Consider the following 21,143-nt stretch of genomic DNA (forward strand, 5'->3'; position numbering starts at 1 on the left):
TAGATAGATAGATAGATAGATAGATAGATAGATAGATAGAAATTGTCATAGATAGATAGATAGATAGATAGATAGATAGATAGATAGATAGATAGAAATTGTCATTCGAGAAAAAGGCCACGGCCACCCCGTATAAACTCTGGCCACCCCTGTGGCCACCCCTAGTATGAATTTGAATTTGAATTTGAATACAGAACAAAAATTCACAATAGTTCATGAAGTGAAAAATAAATAAATAAATAAATTGTCATAGATAGAGAGATAGATGATAGAAATTGTCATAGATAGATAGATAGATAGATAGATAGATAGATAGATAGATAGATAGATAGATAGATAGATAGATAGATAGAAATTGTTATATTGAGTGGAAGAGTGCATAAATTGTCATAGATAGATAGATAGATAGATAGATAGATAGATAGATAGATAGATAGAAATGGCCATAAATAGATAGAAATTGTTATAGATAGATAGATAGATAGATAGATAGATAGATAGATAGATAGATAGAAATACACTACATATCAAGTGCACTTCATATCAAGTGCACTTCAAATCAAGTTGACTTCAAATCAAGTGCACTTCAAATCAAGTTGACTTCAAATCAAGTGGACTTCAAATCAAGTGCACTTCAAATCAAGTTGACTTCAAATCAAGTGGACTTCAAATCAAGTGCACTTCAAATCAAGTGCACTTCATATCAAGTGCACCACATAACTAAATAGCTCATAAAAAGAGGGCGTTGGATTAATGAGCATTTGATACATTAATTCAAGTGCACTACATATCAAGTGCAATTCATAAAAGTTAGACTATATTTATTATAATTTTCAAGGTTTAATGTGGCAAAAGATTTTCACAGGGTATGATGACTTTACATAGGCACTATCTATACCTTCTGTAACATTTGAATATTTTATTATGTTAATAACTGATGTAGGTACACTGTAATGTCCTTATCACCAAATAATACTTGGGCTGACTTACCAGTTTGTCATGTTATTATAGTAAATATATTATTCCAGGGTAGTGTGATGCAAAGCACATGAGCCACCTTTATATTTTTTCTGTTCTGTTTCTGCTATCAAATTTGAGATGAAGCCATACAATACACATTTTTGCTAAATTAAAAGGTTTTATTTCTTCCTTTATTCTGTAAAAATATAGACAACTCTGTTAGTCTATCTTTCACTAACATCTAATACTACAAAGAATCACCACGGATTTCAAATCACATTTGCAAATCAGTTTAAGGTACAGATTCAAAATCCATATTGAGGTTGAGGTCACACTGCACCAGGTTATGGCATTTGTTTTTCCTATTATATTTTGAAATAGTGTTGGTTAAGAATCAAGTTTATCGTGTTAGGGTTCAGCAATTATTACAGAAATATCAGTTTAGTGATTATTTTCTATTTTCTTCTAGAAATTTGACAGATTGGTTTTTGCAACAATATACATAGGAAAATTATAAATAAAGTAAACAAAACCATTTGCTTACATAATTAATTCTTTCATTTCTTTGAATGTATTAGTTTGGGAAAAAACAACTATTTTATTGAATTTGTTTGTTTATTTATTTATTTATTTATTTATTTATTTATTTATTTGTTGTTATTGTTGTTATTATTATTATTATTATTATTATTATTATTAAAAACATTTTAAACACCAATGGAACTTGCATATGGACATTGGCTCTGACATGACATGATAGGGGAGCAACCTGCCCTAAAATGATTGCTGGGTTGACCAAACAGATTGAGAAACATGTACATTATAATATTTAGGGATGAGTTAATGATCTATTTTGAAGTGACTTTTGTCAGCAAATAATTTACAATAAATAGTCAGTCTCTTTCTGCAGTCATCATAAACCACCAGCCATGAGAGCTGTTGTGCTTGCCTTGACTCTGGCCCTTGTGGGTAAGTCATCTTTAATGTCATTATTAGATTTTATAGTGATTTTATTTGCTAGAAAGGAATTAATACCATTTACTAGGATGAAAGTTTTTATAATATCACTATGGTGTATTATTTTTCTTTTTTGTTTAGCGAGTCATCAGATCAACCTTGGTAAGTAAAGTTTTCTTTAAAAAATAAAGAAACATTACAATCGTAATGTAACACATCATAACATTATGAATTTTATCCAATATGATCAGTTATGATTATGATTAGTTACATTATGAATTTTCTCCAATATGATCAGTTCCAGAGTTTGCTGCTGGAAAGACCTTTGTGTACAAGTATGAGGGTTTGTTATTGGGAGGTCTGCCTCAGGAGGGTCTGGCCAAGGCTGGTGTAAAAGTCAGCAGCAAGGTTCTCATCAGTGCTGTAGCACAGAATACCTTCCTCATGAAGGTAAATTTATGACACAGATGTTGTCAACAAGAAAGACATGCATGGTTAGCCTGTAACATGAACTAAATGTAGATATTTTTTACCCACAGCTCTCAGATCCTCAGCTTTTTCAGTACACTGGCATGTGGCCCCAGGATTCTTTTGATCCTGCAACAAAGCTCACCTCAGCACTAAATGCTCAGCTTGTAATTCCTATCAAATATGAGTATGCTAATGGTGTGGTAGGTAAAATATTTGCCCCTGCTGGAGTCTCTGCTACTGTTCTGAATCTGCACAGAGGTATCCTCAACATTCTTCAACTCAACCTCAAGAACACACAGAATGTGTATGAGCTGCATGAGGTAAACTTGAGTGATAATTATTACCAGTAGAATTCATATTAGCTAAATCCAATACTTGGCATATTAGCTAATTCTTTTTCATTCTCAAAGGCTGGAACTCAGGGAATCTGCAAGACCCACTACATGATCAGTGAGGATGAAAAGACCCATCAGGTTGCTGTGAGAAAGTCCAAAGACCTGACCAACTGCCACAAAAGAGTCATAAAGGATATTGGTTTAGCTCACACTGAAACCTGTGTTGAATGCCAGCAGGTAATTTCTAAAGCTATATATGATCTGTCTATTCAAGGTAAAGTTACAATTTCAGTAACTTATTAGTGTAATTTCCTCATCACAGAGGCTGAAGAGTCTGACTGGGACTGCAACATTCAGCTACATCATGAAGCCCACTGATACTGGTGCTCTGGTTTCTGAGGCAACAGTTGAAGAAGTTCATGAGTTCTCACTCTTAAATACACAAACTGGAGCAGCTCAAATGAGAGCCAAGTATGATTTATACTCTTATATTTATAGCATATAATTGTATAATTCATATCTATTTTTACATGACAAATTCAATAATTCTGTGATATTTCTCATTTCAGGCAAACGCTGGATTTACTGGAAGTACAGAATGCCCCTGTTGCTCCCCATGTGGGTGAATACTTGAACCGTGGATCCCTGCAGTATGAATTTGCAACTGAGATTCTTCAAACCCCCATTCAACTGCTGAAAATCAATAATGCACAGGCCCAGGTATTAGTTTATTTTTAATCATTCACATTTTTTAATACAATCTTTCAGTTTATTTTTAATACAATCATTCACTGTATTCATTTGGACAAAAAGCTTATCATACTTTATTGACACAGAATTGACACACAGAACTTTAATTCTCTTATAGATTGTAGAGGTCTTGCAGCATCTGGTTACAAACAACATGGATATGGCTCATGAGGATGCTCCTCTGAAGTTTGTCCAGCTTGTCCAGCTCATGCGTGTAGCTACTTTGGAGAATATTGAAGCCATCTGGGCTCAGTACAAGACCAAACCTGTTCACAGGTGAGGATGTATAAAAATTACCATAAAGTAAATTTGATTTTTTAAAATCCTTTTTGTGGCAGGCGATGGATTTTGGATGCACTTCCTGTAGTGGGTACAACAGTAGCATTGAGATTCATCAAGGAGAAGTTTCAAGCTGATGAGCTCGCTGTCCCTGAACTCACTCAGACCCTTCTGGTTGCTTTGCACATGGCCACAGCTAATCCAGATGCTATTCACCTCACTTATGTGAGTGGAGGTCTTACGTCTTATCATGTAGTTCAAGTATTTGAATCCAAAAGAACCTTGTATAGATATTATAAAATATTTCAATATTTTCCTCATCAAACAGAATCTGGCTTTTAACCCCAAAGTCCAGAATATTCCACTGCTGCGTGAAGTTATCATGCTCGGCTATGGTTCCATGATTGCCAAATACTGGACTGAAGTTCCTACATGTCCTGCTGATCTTCTTAAGGTAAAGCTTCTGTTTATTCATGCACATTTGTATAAACAATTTCAAAATATAAAATCAATTATACGATTATGGAAGAATTGCTTATATGCTCAAATACAAGAGTAAAGTTGTGTTTAATTTATTGTTTTTTTATTATCAGCCTATTCATGAGCGTGCTGCCGAAGCTATTTCCAAGGGTGAGATTCGTGAAATTACACTGGTTCTTAAAGTTATGGGCAATGCCGGCCACCCTGCCAGCCTTAAAACCATCATGAAACTCCTGCCTGGATTTGGAAGTGCTGCTGCTGCCGTTCCCCTGAGGGTCCAGATTGATGCTATCTTGGCTCTTAGGAACATTGCCAAGAATGAGCCAAAGATGGTCAGTATGTGATGATGTGTTAAAACAGCTGTTGTTATGGGTGACTGTTCAAGCATCTTAAACATTTTATTTGTTGTAGGTTCAGCCAGTGGCACTGCAACTTTTCATGGACAAGGCACTCCATCCTGAACTGCGCATGGTTGCTTGTATTGTGCTGTTTGAGACCAAACCGTCTGTAGCCCTTATGGCAACTGTTGCTGGTGCTTTAGAGAAGGAGACCAACATGCATGTGGTCAGTTTTACTTATTCTCATATCAAGTCTCTGACCAGAAGCATGGCCCCTGACTATATGCATGTGTAAGTCTATTTTTTAGGACAGTTCATTCATATAGGTGTAAATCTAAAAGTAAGTAGTGATTCCAATCAAAGCCACTAGTAACGAATTTTTACTGATTCTGCAGGGCTGCCGCTGCAAATGTTGCCATCAGGATGTTGAGCCCCAAACTGGAGAGACTCAGCTATCATTTTAGCAGGGCTATCCATTTCGATCTCTATATCTGTATGTTTCAATATCTTTTATTATTGCATTTGTATGTTTGTGGGAAAAAATTATTTTGTATTTACAAATGTTTATACTTTCTATTTCAAGCTCCATTCATGGTTGGTGCTGCTGGTAGTGCTTACTTGATCAATGATGCAGTCACCACCTTGCCCAGAGCTGTTGTGACTAGAGCACGAGCCTACCTGGCTGGAGCTGCTGCTGATGTACTTGAGGTACAAATATCTCTCTTTAAGGATGTTGAAGTCATTAAGAATTTGGAATGTTGTCTTGTTTCAACCACTGGTACTTACATTCATTCATTTATGTCAACCAGGTTGGTGTGAGAACTGAAGGACTACACGAAGTTCTTCAGAAGTCTCATGCTGTGAATGAAAATGATGACCGCGTCACTAAAATAAAGCGCACCCTTAAAGCTGTAAGCTGCTTATAAAATCTATCAATTTTATGTTTCTGCTGTGTAGTTTGAGTTATAAAATTTGTTTCATATACACCTTTCTTCTGTTTTTATACCAAGCTGATGGATTGGAAGTCTATGCCAGAAAATCAACCACTGGCTTCCATCTATGTCAAAGTTTTTGGACAGGAAATAGCTTTTGCCAACATTGACAAAATCATCATCGAACAAGTAGCACAGGTATTTAAATTAATTCCTTTTATTTAAGCAAGAGAAAACTCTTCTATAAGATTGAAATGTAAAGTAGTGTAAAATATTTCATACAAATAAATTTTCTATTAATTAGATTTGACTTGATGTACAGGTCATAGTGTCAATACCCTTAAAATAAATAATTGCAATTAAAATAAAATCAAATGTAATGCACAATCTACAGATTGCCACCGGATCACAAAGCCGTGAAATGCTGAAAGAGGCTGTTAAGGCATTGCAGAAAGGTATTGCCTTCCAGTATGCCAAGCCCCTGTTGGCAGCTGAAGTGCGTCGCATTCTGCCTAGTTGTCTTGGTGTGCCAATGGAGCTTGGTTATTACACTGCTGCTGTTGCTACTGCAGCTGTCAATGGTATGGTTTTATAATGATTTTTAAACTACAAATGTCAAACATGTAAATTTAGTCAACTGTCTGACAAAATTATTCCTTTCATTTAGTTAAGGCAACTATTACCCCTCCTTTACCTGAGCATCCAGAGACTGTCTCTCTTGATCAGTTGATGAAGACTGATCTCCAGTTGCAAGCTGAGGCCAGACCAAGGTACACTTTCAAAATAACAAGTTACAGACAGATTTTCTTCAGTCTTATAGAGCTGGAAATGTTATATGACATTGTATGAACCTTATTTTGCTTTTAGCGTTGCCCTCCAGACTTTTGCTGTAATTGGAGTGAACACTGCCTTGATTCAGGCTGCTGTTATGGCCAGAGGAAAGATACACACTGTTGTACCAGCAAAAGTAGATATAAGAGCTGACCTTCCAAAGGGCAATGTAAAGCTGGAGGTTCTGCCTGTTGCTGTTCCTGATCATATTGTTGCTGCAAGGTAAGAAAATGATGTGAAAAAAGAATTAGCAATTATCATAAAGAAGAAAGCAAAATTTTGCTCAAACACACAAAGAAAGACACTACCAACAACAAGTTAATTCACTGTTATTTCCTCAGCTTTGAGACCGTTGCTGTGGCCAGAAACGTTGAGGACCTCCCCAATGAGAGAGTCGTATCTCTGGCACCTCCAGCGTCCTCTGATGCTGCGGAAAGGTTGATATCTGCTTCAATTCAGAAGTCCTTGTGTGGTGTTTTTCCTTATATTCACATCAAAGGATGTCTTGAGTTTGCCTCCCAGAATGCTGGCTTTATGGCATTAAATCCTCTGTATTATATTATTGGACGGCACTCAGCTAAAATTTCAGTGCAAGGAGGTAAATAAAGAGGTCAAATATTTGATTGTAGTTGAATTCAGAGTAGTTTAAAGACATGAAAAAAATGCTGTTGTTTATGCTTTAGGTGATGGACAAACCCTTGAAAGACTGGAGCTCGAGATGCAAGTTGGCCCTAAGGCAGCTGAGAAGCTTATGAAGGAAATCAGCCTTGTTAATGTTGAAAATCCTGAAGAAAGTACCATCCTGTTGAAATTGAGGGAAATTCTGGAGGCTGGACTGAGGAAGCGTAACTCCAGCTCCTCATCCTCTGTCAGCAGCAGTAGGAGTGCCAGCAGCAGTAGGAGTGCCAGCAGCAGTAGGAGCGCCAGCAGCAGTAGGAGCGCCAGCAGCAGTAGGAGTGCCAGCAGCAGTAGGAGTTCTAAGAGCAGCTCTATGAGTTCTTCCAGTGCTCGTGTGAGCAAGGTAAAGCATTACCATATGACTGGATAAGGGATCTGTTACTTAATTCATTATATAATGCACTACACTCAGCAAACATAAACCTTAATCATAAGCATGTGTAATGTCTACATCATTTACAATAATAGTAATAATAAGAGGAGGAAGAAGAAGAAGATAAAAAAGAAGAAGAAATAAAACCCCTTCTTTTTAGACATTTTGTTTGTCCCTTTCTCAGGTCTAAATATATCTTTCAAAATAAACAAGTGATTTTTCTTTTTTTTTTTTCCTTTTCCCTTGCTGTGTACATGTAATTTATTCCAATTTACAATGTTTTCCATTGGAAAGATTTGTTATTTATTGTTTTTTCATAGAATACAAATGCATACCGTCAGTTCCAGAAATTTCATAAGGATCAGGTAATTCCAGAAGAATATTTATTTATTTATTTGTTTCTTTGTTTGTTTGTTTGTTTGTTTATCAATAAATACATTTTCTTTTTAGCACCTGACATTACAGGGAACATCAAAGGCCAGCAGCTCATCTAGCATTGAGGCTATACAGAGAAAGGTAGAATAACATTTGTGGCATGAATTAATAGATATTAAATATAAATTAATAGAAGTAAACATCCTAACTTTTTCAATGTGCTATTTTTGTAAATATTTATGAAGGTTAATGTTTATAATTTCAGTCTAAGATACTTGGAGATTCAATTCCACCCATTTTTGCCATCATTGCTCGCGCCGTTAGAGCTGACCACAAGCTGGGCTACCAGATTGCTGCTTACTTGGACAAACCCACTTCAAGAGTACAGGTTGTGTTTGACTCTATCTCTCAGAATGACAAATGGAAGATCTGTGTTGATGCTATCCTTCCAAGCAAGCATAAATTCGCTGTAAGTTGTAAAACAAACGTCTTTCCAAAAAGTTTTTGAATGCTTTTTAAAAAATATATATTTAAAGATATATTGCTTATACTAAGCAAATATTCTTTTATTAGGCAAAGTTAGCTATTGGAGAGCAGTGCCAAGGATATTCTGTAGCTTTCAAGGCTGAAACTGGTCTGCATGAGGCACATCCTGCTGCTTGTTTGGAATGGGACTGGAACAGAGTCCCAGCTATTGATATCCCCTATGTTAAGAGGTATTAAAAATAATAAAAGTAGCTAATGTATTATTGTGTGTTAAAATTTAAAAATGAAAAAGTACAATTCTGATTATGTTTTAAATTTATTCTTCTTCCAACAGGGCAAGTGAGTTCATCTTTAATGTTGCTCCCTTTGCTGGAATTAATGCTGACAGAGCTGATAACAGTGAGAGACAGATCAATGTAATTGTTGCCCTACCCACTCAAAAGTCTCTAAACATTGTTTGTAGGATTCCAAAGGTAAGAATTATGGCTAATAAAGTCTTTGCATGGCTTAATATTTGCAAATAAATATTGAACCTTTTTAATGTGCTTTACCTCCCAGATGACACTGTCAAAGAAAAATGTGCCTCTTCCTATTGAACTGCCTATTGAACAAGATGGAACCATTCAAGCTCTCCAGAATTTTGACATTCGTACCATTGTTGAAAAATGGCTGAATGATAACAGAGAAAACTGACCTATTTAATTATAAATATGTAAATTGATTACATGAAATAAACAGCATCTTAAAGGCAAAATTTGTTCAGTTTGTGACTGAAATTTGGAGCTTTTACCTGTACTCAGTACTCTGTAATTATTAAAAAATTCATAAGTATAAACAACAATGAAATAAGAATAGACATCTTTACCAAACCTATTCACCAGATCACATTTAGACATGTATTCAGACATGTTGTTCGATTTTGTTCTGATTTTCCTTTAAATAAATCAAATTTTTATAATTTCATTAAAGTTGCACTGTATTAAAATACTTTTCATTAGAGCGTATTTTGATGGCACAAACCAAGACAGAGGTCAAAGAAATCGACAAAAAACTATTTAAAAAAACAATAAAATAAACTAATTCACTTGAATTTAGTGTAAGTGCAAAGCACAAACTAAAGTATTCCTGTAAATGTAAATGTCTTTGTAAATGTACAATGAGAACATTGATGAGCCCCAGCCAATAAATGCACAGGAATGTGTGGTTTGATCACACACTCTTCATCAGGGATTTGCAGTATGAAAAAGGTATGATGTGGGATTTTCTTTGATTGACTTGAATTTTAATTATGCCATACCAGTAGATTGTGTATGTTTGCAAATTTAATAGTCTCAAAAACTTTGAAATGGCACTTAAAGCCAACAATAAATATATACTGTAAACCACTGTCAATTTATCATGTCATCTTTGTAGAATGCTCAATTAATTTTAATAAATTGTTATTAAAGCAAATTAATGTGATACTCTTGTTTAGAGCTATTAAAGGAGCCTAAATATTTTCACAACATATTCGTATATTATTAAATGTTATTATTAAATGAGGTTAAAATCTTTCTGCGCTGCATGTGATGCTATTTTTAGGCAAATGTTGCTAGAGGAGAGCTGGGCTTACATTCATAAACATTCATAATTTTCTTTTTCTGTTTGTTGTGGCTCCACCATATACCTATTGAATTTTTCCTGGAAATTATAAGATTAGCAATAAAGATATGGACATCCTGCTACCCAGTTTTGCCATAGTTCTTTACCAGTGACTCAAACAGCTCTAAATAGACTTTGAGATTGCTCAGGAAGCCCCAAACCAATAACCAATAAGTCTTTCAAAGCCGATTTCTATGTCCTAGTTCTTGGAGAAATCCTTGCACTGCATGTTGTTCTTTATCTGTGGTCTGACAAAGACTTATGACTTTTGCCTCAGATATCTTTTGAAAAAAGTACAGATTTGAACCTTTTCTAAGAATAATTACTTCTTCCCTTAGCACTGGCTAGGTACCTAAATTGGTTAAACTAGCAGATATCAATGCCCTGATTTATAGCACTGGCTAAATTTGTAAATGACAAATGATGAATAATCAACCTATCTGGTGTCAACCAGATAAAGATGTGCTCCCTTCAGATCTACACTATTGTCTCAGGGAGTTTTTTTCTCTGGTTGGTCATAGGGATAAATGTATTAATTTGTATATTTCTGCAAATCTGCTATTTGTTCATTACTAAAAGTTCTATTCAAATAAGCAATTTATTGTTCTTGATATCCAGTGTTAGGAGTAACTACAGTTCATTTTACTGTATCTGCTATGAATGTGAATGTGACAAATAAATAATAAATCAAATCATATTACAATTATATTTAATTATGTGTTTTTGAAAAATAGCCAAGATAAAAATGAGCCATTCAATGTGAGAGAATTCAAACACTCAGCCACTGGGCAATCAGTCTCTGTCACCTCAGTTAGAACATGACCAGTTTTATTCTATTAATTGCAGGTCAAACAGAATTTCTTTATTTTTTAATTCTAATTGATAAATGTATATAAATTAGTTCTCTTTTAAAGGAACTCAAACTATTGTCTCAAGGAGGTCATGTGACAAAGCAAAAGGCCTGTGATTTTTTTAAATAGTTAGACATATGGCCATTTTATCTTCATTTTAACAATACTGGAAGATTCAAGCAATATAACTAAACAAATAAAACCAAAGAAAGATCATTTTTAAATGATCTGTAAAATGTAATTTTAAAAATACAAATATAATTTGTATAAGTAAGGAGGACATCCCCACACTTAAATGCTTACAGATGTATCACATGAGGTAAAATTTAATAGAACATCAAGATGGCAACACGGCAGTAACATGCATCAGCCAATCCATATAGAATTTGGTGCTATTTATGTTTTTAAGCCCGACTATTGCTAGTACATGGACACCAGAGACAGCGGTGTTCATGTATACAACCACCAGAAAATAGTAGAAACCACCAGAAAACAATACAGAAATCTTGCAACAACCAACCTGCACGATGATGTGTTGGAAAGGCTTCGTGACCTCGGCTTGCTGTGGAGACCAGGTCTCCAGTCCTCAGTGTCGCCTGATGCCAGGGGCCAGGAGAGGGGACACTGAAAGCGGTGCTCTAGGAAGCAGAAGCGCAGTAAGCGGGTGGGTGTCCGTGCTAGGCTAAAAACAATCCCTAGCTGACCAGCTCTACCGTCCATTCTACTTTCCAATGTTTGCTCCCTGGACAATTAACTGGACTACATCCGACTCGAATGCACTACACAGCGAGAGTTTAGAAACTGCTGCTTCTTTGTTTTTACGGAGACATGACTCAGCGACAGAGTTCCAGACGCCGCCATTCAGCTAGATGGGCTCATATCTGTTATGCTAATTCCAGCATACAGACCACTCGCCAGACAATCTAAACCGGTTTTGAAGCAGGTGAAAACCAGGCCTGCAGGAGCCACCTCTGCTCTTCAGGACTGCTTTGAGTGCACTGACTGGAACATTTTCAGGGAGGCTGCAACCAATGGCGACTCTGTCAACTTTGAGGAGTACACAACAGCAGTGACCAGCTACATTGGCAAGTGCATTGATGATGTGACCGTCACCAAGACCATCACCACGCTCCAACCAGAAGCCATGGACGACTGCTAAAGTGCACTTCAACATTTCCCTGAGCAGCGCTGTTGTTCCTACGTGCCTCAAGACAACCACCACCATCCCCGTCCCAAAGAAGTCTACTCAAGCCCTGCCTCAAGGACTATCGTCCCATCACACTCACACCCATCGTTATGAAGTGCTTCGAGAAGCTCGTCATGAGGCACAGCAAGACCCAGTTACCACCCTCACTGGACCCCTTACAGTTTGCGTATAGTCCAAACTGCTCTACGGACGATGCCATTGACACGACCCTTCTTTTAGCCCTCACAAACCTGGAAAATAAAGACACTTATGTACTGCAACTGGATCCTGGAATTCCTGAATTCGAGAACTCAGTCAGTCTGGATCAGGAGCAGCAGCTCCAGCACCACCACACTGAGCACTGGAGCCCCTCAGGGCTGCGTGCTCAGCCCACTGCTGTTCACCTGGCCAACTTAGAACTGCACAGACCGAACCATATCAAGTTTGAAAATATGGAGCCAGAACACCGAAGCATACCAGTATTATGTTCTACCTTTATGGCCTAGCTTTGTCTCCACACACATTCTTGAAGTGCACGGACGCTGGCCTGGCTCCTGCATCTCTCCAGGGCATCTGTGTACTCAATTATATAGATGACTGGCTTATCTTAGCTCAGTCAAATTATATGGTGGACAGACATCAAGATATTCTGCTTGCCCACATGAGATCTTTGGGACTAAGACTCAACCCAGAGAAGAGTGTGATTTCTCCCTTTTAAAGAGCCACCTTCCGGAGATGATCTGGGATTCAACCACAATGTGGGCATGCTTGTCACCCTCTTGGGTGAATTCCATTCTTTCTGCTGTGAAAGACGTTTGGCTGGGCCAGCACCTCACTACTGATCAGGTACTGCACAGGTTGTTGGGGCTCTTCTCTTGGGACCACTTAGTGGCCCTTAGAAGGGCTGCTATTGGAGTTAGCCTTATGAGAATTTTCTGAACATAAATATGGCTATCCTCTTAACCTTGACATCTTTAAAGAGAATAGGGGACTTACAGGCCCAGTCACCCATCCTCTCCTGTCTGGAGTTTGCTTCGGGTATGTTCAAGGCTATTTTGCATCCCAGGCAGGAATATGGTCCCAAGTTGTCCAACACAGCCAGATACTCTGTCATTTTGTAAGCCATGAGCCAGTGGAGCGGGAGTAACTGCAAATGCTGTTCCCTATTTGGGCTCTCGGCACTTATTCACATCACCTGAGTGCATGGCATAAGTCCTCTGCCCTGCATGCTTGCTTTAGTGGCCACTGTAACAAGTGGATTGTTAGTTTTCCAGTCCTGTTCCCAAGGGGACAGATTTGAGTGATGCACGAGAACGGAAATTGAGTGACTTACAGACAGAGAACTAGGTTCTGGCACTTGTAATGCTGTATGCACATGTGATAAATAAAGTAAGCAATGATACTGCATTAATCGTCAATTCTGTATAGTTTGATAAAACAGAACAGAATGAAACATGGTGGCAGCGGTCGTGAATTCAGCCGAAGCGAATATTGAGCCGTGAAGAGTGAAAAGTGCCGCTAGCTTGTTGTAGTTAGCCTAGCACGCGAGCTCGAGCTAGGGATTACACAGTGTTTACGGAGCCTAAGCCGGAGCAGTAAAGAGCGTCTGACGTCGCGATGGATGGTCTCAAGCCGCCTCCAATACTTTGTTTGGATTCAACCAACTTAGCGAAAACTTGGAAAAGTTGGAAGGAGGAGTTTACGTTGTATACGGACCTCACTATGCCCGATGCAGAAGAGACAACTAAAGTTAAGTTGTTTAATTACCTCCTCGGAGAGAGAGGGAGGGAACTTTTAGCAACGCTGACAAGCGGTGATACATCTGCGCGGAGGACAGTGAGTACAATGATGACGCAGTTTGATAAACATTGCAATCCGCAACTGAATGAGACTGTTGAGCGATATAAGTTTTTTGTTAGAGACCAAGGACAAGACGAAAATATTGACAGATATGTCACTGATTTGAGAGTATTGGCCAGCACACGCAATTTTGGTGACATTAAGGACTCACTAATAAGAGACCGCATTGTGTGTGGTACACAGAGCCCTGTGATGAGGGAAAGACTGTTAAGGGAAGAAAACTTAACGTTGGATAAGTGCATGCAAATATGCAGAGCTACTGAAGTGTCTAAAGAGAACAGCAAAACCATACAAGGTAAAACGGTGGAAGAAATATATGCAATGAAGAAGAATCCAAGGAGAGACAAAAAAGTGGAGATTAACTGTAACTTTTGTGGCAACATACATGAGAAAAATAAACACAGATGTCCAGCCTATGCTAGTTAACTTTCAGATAGACTGTGGTGCTACTTGTAATGTTATCCCTATGCAACTGTTGAACCCAAATATACAATTGGATAACACAGAGAAAATACTTGTCATGTACAACAAAAGCCGATTGGAAAATGTAAAGTCAAACTCCGAAATCCGAGAAATGATAAACTATATAGACTTGAGTTTCAAGTGGTGGACCAGGAGGACAGGATCCCGCTACTGGGAAGAAAAGCTAGCGAAGCCATGAAGTTGATCAAAGTACAGTATGAGAACATACTGGTGATTGACAGTATAGTGAAAACACAATGTACAGACAAAACGACTGACAACAGTGAGTGGCTGACAAATATGGAGAAAATAAAAACAGAGTTTGGAGATGTTTTCACAGGTGTTGGCTGCCTAGAAGGCGAGTACAACATTGAAATAGACAAAAGTGTACCACCAGTAAAACTGCCTAAACGCAGAGTGCCTGTTGCAATGATGACCCCACTCAAAGAGAAGAAAGCCAAGAATTAAAGCCAACTAAAGAATCTTGAAAGCCAAGAAATCATAGCACCTGTGGAGCGCAGCACTGACTGGATAAGCAGTATGGTGTTAGTGACAAAACCAAATGGAAAGACAAGGATCTGTATAGACCCCAAACCACTGAATAGAGCACTAAAAAGGAGCCATTTTCCTCTACCAACCATTGATGATATCCTGCCAGGACTCTCAAAATCCAAGGTATTCACTGTTTGTGATGTAAAGCATGGATTTTGGCATGTCAAACTGGATGAAGAGACCAGTTACCTCACCACGTTCCCAACCCCATTTGGACGGTATCGTAGGCTCAGGATGCCAATGGGCATAAGCCCAGCTCCAGAAGTTTTCCAAAGGAAACTCATACAAGCACTAGAGGACTTACCGGGTTTGTATGTTATTGCAGATGATATACTGATCACGGGGGAGAGTGACACACAAGAGGAAGCAGACAGAGATCATGAGAAAAACTTGAGATGTTTTCTAATGAGGTGCAGACAAAGAGACATTAAGCTCAATGCAGACAAGTTTAAACTGAGGAGAGAGTCTGTACCCTACATTGGACACTTGCTGACAGCAGAAGGCCTCCTCATTGACCCGGAGAAAGTGCAGGCAGTGCGGGAGTTGCCGAGGCCTACAGATGTTAAGGGGGTACAGAGACTTGTAGGTATGCTGAACTACCTAAGACTCAAAGTTGCAGGAAGTGATTAAGTTGATTCTTACAGGATGGCCTCAGAACAAAAAAGACATTGAGCAAAACATTCAACACTATTTTGCTTTTCAGGATGAGCTGAGCTTTCAGAATGGCATAGTGTTTAGGGGAGAAAGAGTAGTTATTCCTGACACACTAAGAGCTGAACTGACCAGCCGCATACACTCTACACATCTGGGAGTGGAAGGTTGCCTCAGACGAGCGTGTGAGTGTGTGTACTGGCAAGGGATGACTGAGCAAATAAAGACGTTTATTTCCAAATGTGACATCTGCAGGTCAGTTGACCCCAAGCAACAAAAAGAGACATTACATCCCCATGACACTGCTTATAGACCTTGGGCTAAGGTAGGAACTGATTTGTTTTCCTGGCACAATAAAGACTACCTAGTAACCATGGATTATTATTCAAATTTTTGGGAGGTTGATTTTTTACCGGACACCAAAAGTACCACGGTGATTCACAAATTGAAAGCACACTTTGCTCGTCAGGGGATTCCAGATGTGCTCATCTCAGATAACGGACTGCAGTACTCTTCACATGACTTTAAAATGTTCAGCAAAAAGTGGGAATTTGTGCACAGAACATCGTCACCCGGGTACCCACAAAGCAATGGGAAGGCGGAGTCAGTTGTTAAAACAGCAAAACGTCTTATGCAGAAAGCTGCAGCTGCTGGACAGGATCCATACTTAGCCTTGCTGGACCATCGCAACACACCGAGCCAAGGTCTCACCACCAGTCCAGCACAGAGACTTCTCAGCAGGAGGACCCGGACCCTTCTTTCTACTAAAGATGCACTGTTGGAGCCTAAAGTGTCAAACAACAAACAGGGACTGATTAACAACAGGCAAAAGACTTGGACTGTTTCACATCAGGGGACAGTGTTCGAGTCCAACCATTTGAGCCTTGTAAAACTTGGAAAACAGTGAGAGTGATTAGACCAGTGAGTCTCAGATCTTATGAGGTTGAGTTAGAGTCTGGTAGTGTCCTGAGGAGAAACTGTTGCCACCTCAGGCACAACTACTGCCCACCCTCAACATTTGCACAAACAGGAGTGTTGACAAACACACAAACTGTAGCTGCTAAATGTGGTCAGGGTAGTGATCAAAGCACTGTTACTAAGAGGTCGGGTCGTCAGGTTAAAAGGCTATTTGAGGGATTATACTATGTGAGATTATTAATTGACATGTTTTGTCATTTTCTAAGTATGGTTGTGAGTTGCGGTTGCACTGTAAAAGAGAGGGGAAAAGGGTGAATGAAGAATTGATTGCACAGTTAATTTGCAAGGAATATATTGTCAAGAATAAGTTTACAAAATATGCACTTGAAGTTAATGTTCTAAGAGGACATTTCATAAGTTTATTTTTTTGTGTACAGGCAAGATAATTACAGGCATTTTCTGAAGCATTAATGTTTACATCTGAAGGTACAAAGAAAATGTTAATTTTGTTTACAAAGAAAATGTTAATTTTGTTTACAAAGAAAAGTATAACTTGTGAAAGAAAAAAAAAAGAGAAAGGATGTAACAAGTGGATTGTTAGTTTTCCAGTCCTGTTCCCAAGGGGACAGATTTGAGTGATGCACGAACGGAAGTGAGTGACTTACAGACAGAGAAATAGGTTCTGGCACTTGTAATGCTGTATGCACATGTGATAAATAAAGTAATTAATGATACTGCTTTAATCGTCCATTCTGTATAGTTTGATAAAACAGAACAGAATGAAACAGCCACATTGAAGGCAATCCAGTTTCTATGAAGCACCAAGTACACTGGGTATTGGAAGCTGTTTCCCGGGCCTATGAGGCACGTGGTACATCCATTCACATTTTCATCAGTGTGATGCCCATTTATGGTCTTGCTGACATGCTTTGCTTTGTCACATGACCTCCTTGAGCCAAAAGATTGCCATGTTTCCACACAGAGCTTCAGGTTCCATTCCATTTATAAAATAATGCAACTTAGAATAAGCTTGTAATATATTTGCATTTACAATTACATCATTTGGTAGACACCCTCATCCATCAATGAATACATTAACACTAGTTCCCTAGGTTAAGACAGGATACCATCAACCTAAAACTCAGAGACCAAGTACTGAGCCCTGTGGGACACCAGTGAAGAGTCTGAATGGAGCAGATGTCGCTCCCCTCAATGTTACCTGAGAAGCCTTCCAGGTAGGAAGCAAACCAAGACTCGAGTGTGGACAAGAGAGTCTTGTGATTCACCATATCAAAAGGTTTAGGGAAAGGTTTAGGAGAATGTGGAAAATGACAGCTTAGCTGATCTAGCAGCATACAGTACGGTTTATCAGAGAAAACCAAAAGGGAAGTCTCTGTGGAATGTGCTGCTATGAAGGCAGACTGGTTGGTATCTTGGAGGCTGTCCTGTGAGAGATAGACAGACAGTTAATTATAACTAATATAAACAATACGCTCAAGAATTTCTGAAAGAAAAGAGAGAAGTGATACTGGTCCATAGCTGCTAATGTCTGATAGATCCAGAGCGGTTTTCTTCAGGATGAGAATAACCCTTGTTTTCTTGAAGGGCAGGAATTCTTGTTTGGATCTAGTGGGCAGGTAGAGGAATTGTAAGATTGGATGACTTGTAGGAATCTCTTCTGCTGCTACAGTTAAAAAATGTGACAATGAATGAACAATGAACAATGAATGTTTAATGTAGGCAGTTTAAAGTTGAGGCAGAAATGAAGGTCTGGCAGATTTACAGATTTCTACTGGACCACATCCTCATAAACTGAAAGAGGCTGTTAAGGCATTGTAGAAAGTTATTGCCTTCCAGTATGCCATGCCACTGCTGGCAAGCAAAGTACATCTCATTCTGCCTAGTTCTGTTTGTGATCAAATGGAGCTTGGTTATTATTACTGCTGTTGCTACTGCAAATCTCAATGGTATGGCTATCTTCGTAACTGTAACTTACAGTATTAGTGTATCTAATAAGTGCTATGTAATAGTGTTAAGTTAATCCATTCCTGCCTCTGCACACCTATTCCTTGTGTCTCTATATTTGTTCTCCCTATTTATACCGGTTGTCTTGTGTTTGCTGCTTGCTGAGTCCTTTCGTTTCTGTGTTTGCGTGTTTTCCATTTGCTGTCTTTTTTGTTTCACTAATAAACCCCTTTTTATGTTATCCCTGCATTTGGGTCTGGATTTTATCAGTTAAGACACACTTTCTGACAATATTAATGTAAAGCTGTCACAACCGGGATGGAAGGAGACAGACCCGTACGCAGGATAGCTTCAAATGATGGGGGTTTAATAAATAAAGAAGACATAGACAAAAATGACGATAAATGAAACAATACAACTGACGACATTTAACAGAGACTAGCCATGACAAGGGGTACATGCAACTAATGATCCGCGCTGCATTCAGCAACGCGGCTAACTTAAATACAATTAAGACAATGACAACATTAGGAACAGGTGAAGAGACAGGGAGGAGCAGACGAAGGCGGGGCAGACACGTGACAACAACAACAGCACATGGCCAAAAGTCCGGGCTGAATCATGACAAAAGCATGAATATTTAAACATCAATCTGACAAACTTGTTTGCTTCATTCTTTTAGTTCAGGGAACTATTAGCCCTCCCTTAGCTGAGCATCCAGAGACTCACTCTCTAAATCAGTTGATGAAGACTGGTCAGACCAATGTACACGTCCAAAATAACATTTTACAGACAAAAATCCTGAAGGTTAAGTGAAGCTAAGGACATTGCATTAACCTGTTCACCTTGTTTCTGCCTTGATTCAGGCTGCTGTTATGGCCAATGGAAAGATACACACTGTTGTACCATCAAAAGTGGATATTAGAGCTGACCTTCCAACAGGCAATGTAAAGCTGGAGGTTCTGCCTGCTGCTGTTTTTGATCATATTGCTGTAATCAGATAATAATAAAAAAAAAATAAAATGAAAGTCTTTACTTCTAAATGAGCAAGCAAACAAGTTAATTGACTTGAGTGTCAGGGAATGGGGGTGTCTTAAAAGTGGGGTGCACGATGTTTGAAAGCCAATGTTAACATTTGAAATCACCAAAACAAACACGCCCCTAACCCAAATGGGTGTCACCCCTGTTTTGATAGCTCTGCCCCACACATACATACGTAACCCAGGCAACTATTATCACAGAACCCGCTGGGACAGCTGGCTGAGGGGATATTTTTATCAATAAATGAACTCAATGAGTAATACTATGGTAATACAGGTCAAATGTGTTTTTTGTAGTACTGTGTGTTGTACCATGAAAGGTTTAGCTCCGTTTCACGTGGAAGACGTTCAGTTCTCTCCAGTGCTGGAAAGCTGATCCTATATTAACACGGGTCCTGCTTCTTGCTTTTCGTTTTTATCCACCATGTCAATGTTTCAATTGCTTTCTGTTAATGTCAGACATACGCACTGAACACTCTCTCCGCTGCCTATTGACAAAACACATCCCTTTCTGCTCATTGGCTACACGTTTGTTTTGTTTGGGTTTTTTAGGGGGAAAAATGACAAAGGGCTAGAAACACAAAACACAGGGACATAAACATAAGTACAAATACAAGAGACAAGGACAGAGTCTAGCCAACTAGTATAAATACGGGTGACAATCACTGAAACACAAGGAACAGGTGTGCAGAGCTGGGAACGGATAAGGAATGAGCAAACACACCTGGGGCCTGTTTCAGAAAGGAGGTTCAACAACTCTGAGTTTAAACTTGAACTCTGAGTTGACAAACCCTGAGATGGGAAACTCTGAGTTTTCGGTTACAGAACAGCTGAAAAGAGTTAGTTTTATCAACTCTAAATTGAGTGACTGAGTTAAGCGCGTGCACCACAACTAAAAAAAGCCATTATCAATGGAGCGCAGATATAACGATTCACCATGGCAACAGCGTCAGACAAAAGAAAAGTCTGCATATTTCTCACCAGCAGAACTAGAAGTGCTTATGCAAGCATATGGAGAATATGAACATGTATTTTAAAAAAAAAAAAGCAACACTGCTGTATAAAACAATAGTGGATTTAACATCAAATTTTAAAAGGTGTAAAGGTGTAAACTTCTCCCTCAAGGATAATTCGTGCAATTGTATATTGTTTATTTGAAAGCATTAGAAATGCAGTTTCTTGTCTCTCCTTATTGTTCAGATAATAATATCAGAGGTGAAACCGGAAAAACAGTATTTTATTTTATCAGGAAACAACACAAAAATTGTCAGAAAGCGCTTAAGAGCGAGGCACACTTTCCTGACCGCTCTGCAAACAGTAGCTTATTAATATGTTCTGCATCCCCGATGTTCTACACAAAACTACAATTTGCAAAGAAACATAAGGCAACGCAAAGCATCTGCTCGGATGTAAGAGCACGGCCGCAATGGCTGATGCAAGGATGGATGAGATTATGGATCTTATTGACTGTAAAGAAAAATGGTACCGCTCAAATAAAAATTCATAGGGATGTGACAAAAATCCTTCATTAACAGGATCGTCCATAAAAGGACACGCCATTTCATTCATTTTACATTTACGGCATTTAGCAGACCCCCTTACGCAGAGTGACTTATATTATCTTTCAATTTATACAACTGAGCAATTGTTTCCACAAAATCTTGGTGGACCCTGGGATTTGAACCCATGACCATCTGATCAGTAGTCCAACACCTTAACCGCTGAGCTACCAAATTCCACAAGCCCTTTGCTGCTCTCTGCGTAACTAAAAT

The 21,143-nt window shown here is 38.6% G+C and overlaps 1 protein-coding gene across 2 annotated transcripts; it reads left to right on the plus strand.

Annotated features, from left to right (window-relative positions):
* The first annotated feature begins 1,821 nt into the window (after positions 1-1,821).
* Positions 1,822-8,975, plus strand: LOC132853679 (vitellogenin-like). Of its 2 annotated transcripts, none has more exons than XM_060881605.1 (27): positions 1,822-1,929; positions 2,059-2,079; positions 2,216-2,367; positions 2,457-2,708; positions 2,799-2,960; positions 3,046-3,194; positions 3,293-3,443; positions 3,592-3,749; positions 3,812-3,977; positions 4,081-4,206; positions 4,346-4,564; positions 4,644-4,861; positions 4,966-5,063; positions 5,154-5,278; positions 5,380-5,481; positions 5,581-5,700; positions 5,897-6,083; positions 6,170-6,272; positions 6,370-6,555; positions 6,675-6,931; positions 7,017-7,354; positions 7,705-7,749; positions 7,835-7,900; positions 8,025-8,228; positions 8,333-8,475; positions 8,580-8,718; positions 8,804-8,975. In XM_060881605.1, the coding sequence occupies exons 1-27, from the start codon at positions 1,890-1,892 to the stop codon at positions 8,936-8,938; spliced, it is 4,062 nt and encodes a 1,353-aa protein (XP_060737588.1). In that variant the 5' UTR covers positions 1,822-1,889; the 3' UTR covers positions 8,939-8,975. The 2 variants fall into 2 exon arrangements, with proteins under 2 accessions (XP_060737588.1, XP_060737597.1); XM_060881614.1 differs by having other exon boundaries at positions 7,850-7,900.
* The last annotated feature ends 12,168 nt before the right edge of the window (positions 8,976-21,143 follow it).

This window comes from Tachysurus vachellii, chromosome 1 (genome assembly GCF_030014155.1).
Source record: "Tachysurus vachellii isolate PV-2020 chromosome 1, HZAU_Pvac_v1, whole genome shotgun sequence".
In the NCBI taxonomy this organism is placed as follows: Eukaryota; Metazoa; Chordata; class Actinopteri; order Siluriformes; family Bagridae; genus Tachysurus; species Tachysurus vachellii.